The 12,957-nt window shown below is 39.7% G+C and overlaps 1 protein-coding gene across 1 annotated transcript in view; it reads right to left on the bottom strand.

Annotated features, from left to right (window-relative positions):
* The window catches only part of CFAP58 (cilia and flagella associated protein 58), a 62,859-nt gene extending 50,104 nt beyond the window's left edge, over positions 1-12,755 (bottom strand). The window contains exons 1-5 of the mRNA XM_052677403.1: positions 12,752-12,755; positions 12,019-12,115; positions 11,694-11,739; positions 5,512-5,793; positions 153-301 (exon numbers count right to left, since the gene is read on the bottom strand). Of these exons, the coding sequence (XP_052533363.1) occupies positions 153-301; positions 5,512-5,793; positions 11,694-11,739; positions 12,019-12,115; positions 12,752-12,755 (578 nt within the window). The remainder of the gene's footprint in view (positions 1-152; positions 302-5,511; positions 5,794-11,693; positions 11,740-12,018; positions 12,116-12,751) is intronic.
* Positions 12,756-12,957: the final 202 nt, after the last annotated feature.

Below are 12,957 nucleotides of genomic sequence, written 5' to 3' on the forward strand. Positions count from 1 at the left end.
GACGAATACATGTGCACTCATGAGAAAACTGAAATGGAGAAAAAATCTCTGTCTCCGATTTCCAGTGACCTTCTAGTATACAGTAGCGGCTAAACAAGGTGTAGAATAATAGAAAATTAGATCAGGCACTTGTTTTTTGGTGGAAAATTTACTTGTATTCCTGACTGGAGGACAGTCCAGATCCCTGCTCCACTGAATTAGTTAGGCGTGCTATTTCCTCCTGTAGTGAATGAATTGTTTCCTTTGCTTTCTGTTCCTTTTCATAGGCTGCATCCACCATTTTCCAGGCTTTTTCAATCTCCTTGAAAAAACAAACAGAAAACATAGACGGAAATTAAATTGGGTTGAAAGGGAACAACAAATTAAAAACTGCCTTGCATTCTGGTGAATTAAGAAACCAGATTTTCATGCCTTTTCATGCTCAGATTCACAAGTTTCCTTCACCAGTTGTCTTTTCACTAGAATGGGGGCATTTTCAGCCATTCAGACAATGTCAGTTCACACCACAGACGCTCTTAACACAAAGATTGGGATATTATCAAATATAATTCTTCGAGGTTTTGGTTCTGTAACTCAGTAAATGTCTAAACATTTACTGAAAACTCAGTGCCTACAAAATTCCCTTGCACTCTAATAGCTCACTTAATTCTCTAAAAATCTTATGAGCTGTTACAACAAGGAACAACCAGATTACTATTTCTCAGAGGGGTAAAAAGAGATGTTACTCTTGGCCTTGCTACCTCTTTGTTCCTTTGCATCTGTGATGACCTACTGCATTTTGACTTAAACTACACATTTAGATGAGCCACAATTCTCATGCCAAATTTCAACACATAGAATTATTTGAAAGCCAAGCTCACAACCCCATGGTTTGATATCTTCAAGCAGGTATAGAAAATTAAGCAAAATCTCATTTGCTAACTTCCTCTGCATTTCCCCCCCTTGAAAAAGATCCTTAAGAATCACATAGCAAATCCTTGCTAGGTTTAAACCATGCTCTGAGTAGTTCTGAAATTCTATCCTAAAAATTGTACTGAATCAGAAAGCGTATGGACATATCAGTGGGAGAAATATTCCCAACAAAGATAGTACTTTTAACCCTAGAAGTTTCTGAAGTGCAAATCACAGCATGCTGTCTGGTCTCTCATGTTCTTTTCTCTCCTGGCTGCTGACAGGGTGTTTAACTTCATGGACTTTAATGGATGTAGATTTCAAGTGTGGCTCTGCAACTCTATATTACCTTTAGGACCTCCCTGAGCAGGGTCAGATACAAGCACAAGTCCATCAGGAAATAACATCTCTTTCAATTTCTACTTGTATCATACAAAAATGTAACAGTGAAAAAAATTCGGAATACCTCCACAACTAATATTAGATGACTGCCCAGATAAATTGTGGTTGTTCCACCTGTGGAGGTATCCAGGGCCAGACTTGATGAGCTCCTGCTCAGTCTGATTTAATAGTTGGCAACCCTGCCCATGGCAACTGGAACTAGATGATCTTTGAGGCCCCTTCCAACCCAAGTCATTCTATGTCAACTTGAAGATTAATAATTTATATGATGATGATGATTTTTTTTTTTTTTTTACAGCCATTCCTTATTTGAATTAATATCCCTGGTTCTAAAAATAAACCTATTTAACACGAAGTTAGAAATAATGACAAGCTATGTTATGGTGTATGGTCAATTTATGTATTGAGCTCTTTCAAACTGAATAGATGTAGTGCTAAGCTGTTTACAGCCTCAATTAAAAATGTCAAGTCATTGATGCAGCAGAAATAGCAGACTACCAGAATCTGCTGAAAACCTAACACAGAATATAACATCTGCAGCCTCTTCAAGCTAGAGGGAGAATATGCTTTCATGTTAGCTATTCAATTAGTTCAGCATATTGAAAGTGGAGAAACCAGATGGAGCTTAAAGATCAGGAACGTTTGTCCTATGGCTTTTTTTTCTTTCCAAACTAATAATAAAGAGTTAAATGGTGGGTTTTACTTGTTCTGAAACTCTGAAGAAGATTATAATCAACAAACCGTATTTTTATTACTTTGTGAATTACTTAGTTCAAAATCTAGTTTGAAAAATGCTTTCTAGTTACATATCAAGCATATTTAGAACAGTTTCAAATACTGAAGTTAATTTTTGTTTTACGCATTTAGAGTTCTAATTTCCATGCAGCAATGATCTCACATAAACTATTAGATATAATCCAATAGGTAATAAATTTTTCACTCATTATTCTCTTACATAAAAATATTAAATTATGAGATTTCAATAAATGCATGCTAGGCAGAAATAATCGTACAAAGACATAGCATATCATCTTGCCTTTCAAAAAACAAACAAACAAACAAACAACAAAACAGCCACAACAAAATATAGCTGCAAATACACTTTTCAGATGTGGCAGCCAGCAAGAGACAACCAATCTTTCTCTAGAAAAATGCAAATGGAAAATAAGATTAAAGCTGATTACTTAAATCAAAGCTTCCTGCTGGCTGATTAAACTGTGATTAAAATTGGGTAATTAAATCATTATGATTGGAGTTTTGGGGGGACAGAACTAGTGAAAAATATCAATAAGCCCTTTGAGAGGTCTTACTGGTTTGAGCAAGTCCTTAGGCTCAAAACTGCATTTTGTTTCAGTGAGAGTCCACAGAAGGAATCACCTGAAGTCAGTGAGGCCATTCAGACAGGCTGTGACTGCAGGAAACCCTGTGCTGAACTTCTTGAACTACATCTTGCCCTTCACGTATGTTGAAACAACTTTTATCAGTAGGGCTAGCACATACAGAGAATGGCATCATGAAAAGGCAAAATCTAAATTAAAAAAAAAAAAAGATTGCTACAGACTTCAGCATCAGCAAAACCGGTCTCCATTATGATGGTTTCCTTCATGATTTATTTTACTTTGAATAAAGAACAAATAGTATCTCTTCCTTTAAACTCAATAGTAGAGAGGAAGAAATTTCTGAAGGCGGACGCTTTAAGTGAAAAAAATGATCACATTTATTACTCAGTGGAGAGGGGAACTGAAAGAAGGTAGAGTGTATCAGAATCACTGAATAATGCAGTACAAATGTAGGTACACGCAGTTTGTTGTATAATTAAAGATGGAAGCTGGATGTTTGCATTTATAATAAGTACCCTGAAAAATGTGAAGAAGAAATCATGAAGTGTGACTGCCTTATTTTATTTTCCTTAAACAGACTCAAAGATCACATCAGTGATCTGAGAATTTATGAAATGTTTCCTTAGTACACTGGATTGATTCCCTTGAAATCTGAACACTTGGTAACTCAAAGCAAGGCAGTAGGAGCTCCTATAAATTCCCATTCTGGTGCACTCCTATAGATCAGTTTCCCCAACAGTGAAAGAGAGAACTGTACTTCCCCATGGTTCAGCTTGGCCCTTATCTTCTCTGACACGACAATAAACAGCAGACTATTATGTCCAGTTTATTAAAACTACAAAACAAAGCACTGAACAACCAACGGACAGTAACAGCTATTGATTATTATTGACCTGGGCCCTACTGGCAATTGATTTGTGCAGTTAACACCTGACCCTAAACAAATCCTACAGATTACAACTGGGCTCCACATGGAGAAAAATTCTGCCTCTGCAGCTTGGTTGAAACCTTTATTTGTATATGAACCAACAACCCACAAAAGCAAACCTATAAACCTGTTACCCTGATGACCCATCAAGTCACCAAGATTGAGGACCTTAATTTGAAGCAGCTATACCATTCTTACAGGAACAACCCCACTGGGATTCTCTTATCACTTGTAAATAATGAAACACTGGAACAGATTATTTGTCTAACTCAGTGCTGCAGAACATCATATTTGCTATTTGAGTACTTGAACCTTTCTTGACACCCACATTAAGCACCAGTGAAAGATTTCGAGTGTCAATAAAGCTATGATAAGATAATACAGCTGAACTTCTCTGCACATTTCATGTTATTCTTTGTTTTGAAGAATAATGCCAGTCAAATCCCATAAAATAATGTGAATATCTTAAATAGCATCCAAATAATTCTTGAGCATTTAAGAGAAAGACTAGTTCTCACATCCAAACTGAAAAGTACTGGTGCTGTTTACATGATCCATAGCATGCAACTGGAATTTACATGTTACATGCTGTGTTTTGCACATTGCTTCTAATATGACCATATTGTCAAGCTGCTTTCTCGCTACAAAATCACTTAGCTGCTCCAATAGTATGTGATATTGTTAAAACATAGCTTGCCTTAGCTTCATATCAGCTGCTAACATTGGAAAGGCTCTCATTTCTTCCCTACTCTTCCACTCTTCAGTTTTATGACATTACCAAGACAGTGTTGCCTCAGGTTGGGAACATCTTGAAGGACTGTCTTTGCTACTGTTCACACTCATAGATAGCCACATAATAGATAGTGGTAAGGACCATTACAATTCCTGACTGCCACCTTCCAGATTTTGATTAGCAGCAATGAAAAGCAGTAAGATTTTATGAGGTTTTTCCCCTTCCTGAGGGTGTTCAGAGCAGTGCCACAGGCTAGCAAGTTGCAGACACAGGATGACAGCACTGCTAGTTCTATTTATGCTGAGTGTTTATTTTCTTTGTAATACTATGGATAGGAAAATTCACGTTAAATAACTTCTATTTCTACAATGCTAATAGATGTCCTATTGTTACGCTGAATTTATTTTACTGGAACAAGATAAGTCCATAAAGAATTTTAATCGCTATTTTGAAGCATTTAATGGCAACTGCAGCCTCTCCTGTTCTTAGGAAATAACGCTTTATTGCAAGGCATGTAGGCGTCTCAACTAAGTGAGAAATTAATGCTAATCTAGATACCACAACCTAAGCTTTTAAACAATCAGGAGGAAAAAAAAAAACTATTAACTGATCATTTGGCAGTTTCAGATCCACGGTAGTCAAACCTCAGTAGAAGGCTAAAAACATTGATTACTCTTTAGCAAGTCAAGCACTTTGACTGCATTCGAATCAATAATAACAAAGAACACATTAGAGTAAATTGGTGAAGTGACATTGAAATGCTATATAGGATTCCTTTTCAGAAACACCATGAAACATCTACAATCCATATTTCAGCATGTAAGTAGATTTTTCATATTCTGGCAATAATTAACATCCAAGCAGCACTTTGAAAATAATAACGATCCCAGTTTCAAAAGCTGTGCAAGTTGGAAACATAGATATGCTGCTTTACAGATATGGAAGTACTTGTACTACTGAGTAATAGAAAGCCAACGAGGTCAACTTAGTTCTAGACCTATGCAAATAAATACGGAATTTGAGATGAGTAAAAATACCAGGCTAAGGAAACAAAGCAATCAGTAGCAAAGTAGAGGTTGAGGAACTGGAGGTGCTAGCTCTACACTTGGTCCCCCATTCAGATCTCTATATAAAATAAAGCATTCCTGTAGGCAGTTTTATTACCAAGTTTTTCATTAACAATTTCATGTCATACTTAATTCTATTGAAAACTTTACCGTCTTCAGCGATGCTATAGTTCCCCGATCGTCCCTAGAGAGCTTTGTGAGAGCAGCTACTTTAGAGGAATTCACCACAAGTTCAGCATTCAGCTGCCTGCATTTTTCCATGAGTCGCTTCTCATTTTCGTGAGACTTCTTCAAAACAGCATAGAGCTTTTCATATTCTGTTCGAAATTTTTCCAGAGTGTTATCTCCCTTAAGCAGATTGATGACTTCTTGGAAGTCTTTCTCCAGTGCTTCAAAAGCACTTTCTTCCAGGTACAGTTTTGCAGACTTTTCCTGAATGAAATGAGACAGATAATCAATTAATGGGAGGAACTAAACATTTTGGTCTTGACCTCAAAATATAAAGTAGCAATATATGGAGTGTGCGACATCTTAGAAATCCAGTCACAAATTTCTGTAATTACAGTTCTCTTGTTGCCATGTAACGGGCACATTTCAGTCTGTTCTTCAAATAGATCTCCGCTCATTTTACTGAAGTAACTTGTGCTTTAACACTGAGATCCTGTAATTGAATACCACAGCTACTCTAAAGACGGTATAGAAAATACTATTGTGACCACGTTTAAATAATCCACTGGCTTTTTAGGTAAGCCAGCATTTTAGCCTCGATTCCTCCCAGTTCCCTACACTGTTAAGAACGATTAGTTTATTCTTCTTAAGCAAACAGTGCCGGCTATAAGCATGTCAGAAAGCGCCGGTAACAGCGATGCACACAAAGCCACCCCCTGCTGGAAGTGCTTCTGTTAAACTTTTCGAAGGGGAAATTTCAGATGCAGCTCTATTATGAAGCCAAACATTGCTAGCTCGATTTACGCGCACCAAATCCCACCAATATTTTTACAAACAGATTAAAATAACCTCCATTACAGCCTTCAACAGAAAACAACCACACCAAGCAGAGGTGGAACAGCCACTTCTTGGAAATTAGCTGGATTTGCTAAGCGAGGTGAATCAGCCCTCAGGACGCTGCCCTGTCGCAGGAGCATTGCTGCCGTTGTTCAAGCTTGGACACGGCCAGCGCGAGCATCTGCACGCCCGGATCTGCGGGCTAGGTGCATCTTTGAGATTGCACCTCGGAGGCAGCTCGGGGCTGTCCTGCCAGGCTGTCCTTCCAGAACAGAAAGCTGAGCACTTTCAAAAAAACAGAAAGTAAATAAATCCGAGAGCAAATATTTATTTCATTTGGCTCGGGAATACACTAGCCCATACCGCCTGGAAAAACTAAAATTGAAAGGAGATAACGCAGCTGGGGCTGCTGTGCTGTAGAGCGCTTGCTCAGCCCAAAGCCAGGCTGGGGGCTCACCTCCTCCATGGTGCCGGCGGGGCCGGGCTGCGAGCGCCCTGCCCGGGGCCGGTGCCGCTGCCGGGGCGTCTCCTAGCAACGGCGGCAGGCGGGCCGTCATGGCCGCCGGGGGAGGCGTTGCGGCGGGGGGTGGCATCCTGCCCCGCCATCTCCTCGCAAAGGTCCGGCAGAGGGAAGTCGCACTGGGTCTGTGGGGATGCAGGCCGTGCTCCTCAGCCGCTCAACACTACCCAAGCGCCGTACCCTTGTGGACTCGTTAGTGATTTGCTACAAAAGCAGAGTGCATGACAAGAGAACCCAGACAGCAGCTCTGTGCCTTAAGAGCTGCAGGAAAGTACAGTAGAGCAAACAGCAACAGCCTGCCAGCGAGCCCTTGAACTCGTCATTTTCCCCTCAGTGGGGTCACAAATTCTTCCATCTGATAGCTTTTAGGGCAGGAACGTAATGTTCCGTGTGCCGTCCCCAGCAGAACAGACGCCGCATACGACCTTTAATTTCCACATCGACCTAATAGCAACAACAGAAAATTCTGCCTGGTTTAATGAAGCCTGAATTGCAGCACTTCATCTCACTGATTGCATGGCAAAATGCGTAATTTCAAAGGGAAGCTTTGAAATGGTCTGATGTTACCATTTGGGCTGGAGAATAATGCACGTTTTATAATGTATTCTGTATACTATGACTTAATTACAAAACGTTGCATTTGCTGAAAGAGTTTCAGTCATATCAAAGCAAACTTCTCATAATAAATTAATAAATAAAAGTACCTCTTCCAGGTTTTGCACTCTTTCTTCGTTTCCCTTTGTGGTGATGCTTCCCACGTAACAAAAACAGTGGGGAGGTGATAATGATAATTCCTTGATTCCAGGATTTTGGATTGTCAAAAATCAAGTGCTTAGACCTTTAATCAACAAAACAGCTGCACATGTGAGGAAATACCAGAAGACTTTTTTTTAATAAAAAAAAAAAACAAACTTTGTTAGCAAAATGCTGCTGAAGGATGAATTAAAACAAACAGTTCATACAACATAAAAGTGTACGAGCTGGATATTTATGATACCTCTTCTTACTGTGGGACAAAAACAAGAATGGAAACTTATGAACTAACACATCTTCCCATTTTAGGTTATGTTTGCAATTGTGGATAACAGAAACCAAAAATTACAGCCATATATTGAGGCATCCTTCTGGCCTTCTGTTTTGCAAAGCCATGGTGCACTGTAAGACTTGCTGACGGTAACTTTATAGGCTGATCTTCATAACAAGTGCCCCTTGAGCTAAATTAATTCAATTTGACAAGTTCATCCCTACAATTGCTGCACCTCTAGCAGCTCTGCAGATGTAATAATGTGATCACAGGAGTCTATGTGAGTTTGCACTGCAGTCTGTACTTAATTAGAAACTACCATGAGTTAAAACACTCAACAGATTTACATGCAAACAGAAGACAAATCTGGGACAAAATCTCATTATTCACTAAGAATTAATTCTGAAAAACAAAACAAAAAAACCCTACAAAACACATTAACAGGTTCATGATCAAGGAACTAGACAGACATTTGAGGATATCTGGATTTGTGACCATAGCTTCCTATAGCTTAGGACCAGCTGATCAGCATCCCCTGTGCTTTATATTTCTTGGTAAAATGTAAATAGCCACAGTTGCCATCCTGCAAGAGTGCTGTGACTGTCATGGCTATGAATGACGTACTCGTGTAATGCAGTAAAGCCCTTAGGATGAAACTCTTCAAGACGGATGACTTTTTAACTCTTCCTTGTAGAATAAGCCAGTGTTCTAAGCTCTATGAAAACCTTTCTGCTAGCAAGACCTAAAAAACTCCTCTACCACAGGAGAAACAATCCCCTACTATATTATTTTATTTAATATGGTATAGTACTACTATACTGTAATAAATTGTAGTTTTATTAGCAGCAGGGACAAGTTGAACCCAGGAAACTTCAGGTGAAAGGCTAGTTATGTAGTTCCTTGAATATCTGATTTCATTCAGAAGACATCAGGATCTTCTGATAAAAAGCAGATTCACCTGTTTCACCAGCCTCCTGGAAGAGTCTGTGTTAGAGCATGTATGTGTTTCTGTGGAAACAGAAAGGATTACTAGCAGTTTAAATACTTGCATACTGATTTATTTGAGGCCACAACCCTCAGGCAGTTAATTTAATGCGTGTTTTAAACCATAGCGGCAAGAAAACGATAAGCCATCACTTGCTGAATGTAAGGATTTATGGTCTGCTGCAGAGATGCAAATAAGTGGAGTAAAATCTCATCAGAACATTCAGGAGGGTATAAGCAGGGGCCAGGACAGAGCATGTCTTCTGGACGGTGCAAGATGGACCTTTTGGACACATGATTATAACTTCGGATGCAAAGTAGTAACAACGGAAAATCCGACAGTGGGGTCGGAAACGCATTTTCTTTTACACCAACCTGTAGTAAGACAGACAGTCACTGGGTGGCACTGCACCACCACAGTGCTCTGTGGAACTGCCCCCTAACAACAGCTATTTTCAACCCAGTGTTGTTTCAGAAACGTGTTCCGAATAATAACTATCACAAGGAGACATAATGGTGTAAACGTATATAAAAAGTTTGGACCTCATCCATGAATAAACTTTTGTTCATTTTACCCAGATAATACAATCAATAGGGATTCTACAGTAAAGAAAGCAGAATTTGTCTAACCATTTGCTTATAGTAAAATATTATGTTAGTTTTTTTACATATATTAAAAACGTTATTTACCTAAGTTCTTTGCATGCAAGTATTGTGGTTTTCATATTGCCAGAGAAATCAATTGCAATCTCATGGTCTCAGCAGCAGTGACACTGCAGATGCTGTCAGTGGGCTGACAGTCTGTCTGGGATGCACCCAAAAATCCAGTTTGCCTCTTCTGAGTTATATCAGTTTGGCAGTATTAAAAGGAATAAGAATGTACAAAAATGTGCTGTGATTTCTCCAGTCACAGAGAGATGCTAAGAAGTTCTTGATTACTTAATTATCCAGCTGACTTTTTACTTTACTCTTTCTGAAATCCTCTCTTATTATTTTTAAATTAAATGATAGCTCTATAATGTGAACACTTGCTCTGATAAACTGGATTGAAGCTCTCTACTTGCTCATAAAGATCATGCAGCAAATCACAAATAGCAGCAACCTTGATCATGTTTGGCACTGGAGTTGAGCCAACAATCTCAAGAGGCAGAAACATACTATATCTCATTACCATTTTCCTAAAAAAGTTAAACCATGAAAATGTTTTTGATTAATAGAAATAAGCCTAATAAAGAGTTTGGTTAGCTCTGAGACAAGCTGAAGCTGACAAGAGTGCTGTGTATAGTGTGCAATTACATGCACTACATTAAAAAATAAAATGGATTAAAATGTTGGAAAGCAACAGAAGTTAGGACAATAATGTTGGATCCATGCTGAGCTCACCCTTCCCCAGCACCATCTGAAATGGCAGAACTATTTCCTTCCCTAGGTTTTCCTCCCAGTTCCGCAACAAGGATTGTGATGGTTTGTCACACCTATTAGAAATTCCTTATCCTCTGCCCTTCTCACAGCCAAACCCAGCAGACCTCCCAGAGCCTTGAAGGAAAGCAGCACTCTGCTGCCTTGGTTCGTGATCATGAATATTTGTGGTCATTTAAAGAAAGAGTTTGAAATATGTCTCGATTCACAGTGTGCTCATTAGCAGAATCAGCTCCTCCCACTATGCTTTCCAACAGCCTTTCTGTTACAACAGCAGAATTCACACCTTTATCTTTGACTCCTGTACCCCTCGCTCATATTTCATTTTTCAATCACCAAGTCTTCCCCTAACTAAAAACTTATCTGGCATCTCTCACCACTCAACAACTGAGTCCTCTGGGAAGAAGAGGCTATTAAAAACCCTCCTCGCATAATACCTAAGAAAGACTACAAGAGTTGCAGAGATTAAAGTTGTTTGTAAGGTCATATGTAAGATGAGGACACCATCTGGCAAACTGCGAGAGAGGGACACCCACCTCCCTGTACATTTCCTTGCGTGGTAGCTGGGAGCTGTGAAACATTCACAGGTAGAAGGGAATTCCCCAGTCCTTTCTCCCCTTGGGCTGCTAATGCTCTGCTGGGGCACACCAAACTGGGCCTTCAAAAAACACTATGCCTGCTAGAATCCCATCCTGATGCAGTCTCCTGCAAGCTTGCACAGTCACGTGCAGTATAAAAGATATAGCCATAGCAGGCATCACTTGAGCATGAATCTCCCTCCAGCTTGACCTGCAAGAACATGAATCCCTGTGTGCGTTCCCTGTGAGCAGCTCAATGTCCTCTGCTCCTTGTGAAGGTGACAGCTGGAAGCTGTACTAAAGCCTGTTTCACTGCTGCCTACACACAGCTCTCTGTCATATCCCTATTCTCTCTTTACAGAACTTCATTTTTTATTTACTTCTTGTAACAGTTTGAAGAAATAGCGTTTGTTTTAACAGATTAGAAACACTAATGGAAAGAAGATAGAGGAATTATATTGTTCTGATACGTCCAAAAGCAAGGGGAAAATTACCTAGAGTTTAACACTCAACCCAAACCTTCTTCTTGTTCTACTCCTGCTAATAGGCTCTTAGAGCCTACTGCAGAAATAGCATTATTACATCTAATTTCTGCTGCAGTAGAATTCATGCAACAGAATCACAGACTACCTCCCAGCGTGCTGCAGCACTGTTACTCCATAGCTCATGGCTTCAGGTCCTACCCAACATCTGAGTAAGGCTAGTAGAGCTTGGCTCATTATCAAATAAATTACTACCTTCAGCAAGATAATGATCTTCAGCCTTCTATGGTGCAACAATAGTCAAACAATGAATCACGTACTGGAGTTGTCAGGAGATGTGATTCCACCTTTCCAGCCTCTTCTGAACTGCTGAATTGTATTAAAAAAAAAAAAAATTAGTATGTTTTGGTTTGACTTTTCTATTTACATGTCTAACATTACCATAATCTCCCACCATCTCAGAAACAGAAAGGAGATCCTAAATAGGATAATGAATATGTAATAGCATCTGTTAAGATACACAGGACTATAACGTGACAGAAAACACAGCAACAATAGCAGAAAAGCAAAGTCCTAGACTGCCGTAAGCAAGGATACACTCAACACACCAGCCACAGAAACAAATTTTAAAAAAAAGCTACTTACCCTAGGAAGGCAACCAGTAGGCAGGAATCTCCAGCAAGAGCCTCTCCCCTGTCAACCCTTAAATGAGGTCTGTGAAAGGTTGGATCCTGATTCCACCCTTCCAGTCATTCAGGGGCATTGCTTACACCTGTTGCTTGCACCTGTGCTCCCCTGGGTTGGCCCTGCCCTCCCACCAGGCACTCAATCATTGCTTCAAGCTGTGACAGCATTTCTGCTGTAAGATGTGAGCCTTTCTTTTTAAAAAGTGTTTAAATCGGGTGCATTCAATCTGGTGCAAAAAGCGTTTAAATCTCTAGTGCATTGCTCTTCTGTTGTATCCCAGGAAAATTTAGATGAATACAAATCACAGCCCTCTAACCTGTAGTGATTTGTATGTTCAATGTATGTTATATATATACACATATATACACACATGTGGTCAGAATTGGCAATTACTACCTTATCAAGCTTTCTGCAGGTGGTATTTAATAGACGTTTTCCCTTGGCTTAGGTGATGGATATTTGCAATCCTGGAGCAGGATCTACTTTGTCTCCTGCTGCTGCATAGTTCCCAGGGGAAACAAAGCTGCTCTGAGACAGGCCAGGTCCTGCAGCAAAAGTGGGAAGATGCCACACTGCTCCTGTGAGAGATGATTTTCTTACACTATAGCATAATGGGAAAGGAATGTGCTAACAACACCCAGGTTGCAAATAGACTTGAATAAATTTGATTCAGGCACTGAGGAAACCATACCCATCCACACAAATTCACAAATGCAAGCCCTTTGAATAGCATCAGAACTGTTCATTAGTTCTGCAAGGACTTCAGGAAACCCAAAGAAGCCAACTTAACATCCTATTACAACTTGGAAAGCAGCTGCCTTCCGTGCAAAGCTGTGCCTTGCATTTGATACTGTAGAGGCAACAGTGACTCCCACTACACGTAGCCCTTCTGCCAAC

Source organism: Tympanuchus pallidicinctus, unplaced genomic scaffold (assembly GCF_026119805.1).
Source record: "Tympanuchus pallidicinctus isolate F22 unplaced genomic scaffold, pur_lepc_1.0 scaffold16, whole genome shotgun sequence".
In the NCBI taxonomy this organism is placed as follows: Eukaryota; Metazoa; Chordata; class Aves; order Galliformes; family Phasianidae; genus Tympanuchus; species Tympanuchus pallidicinctus.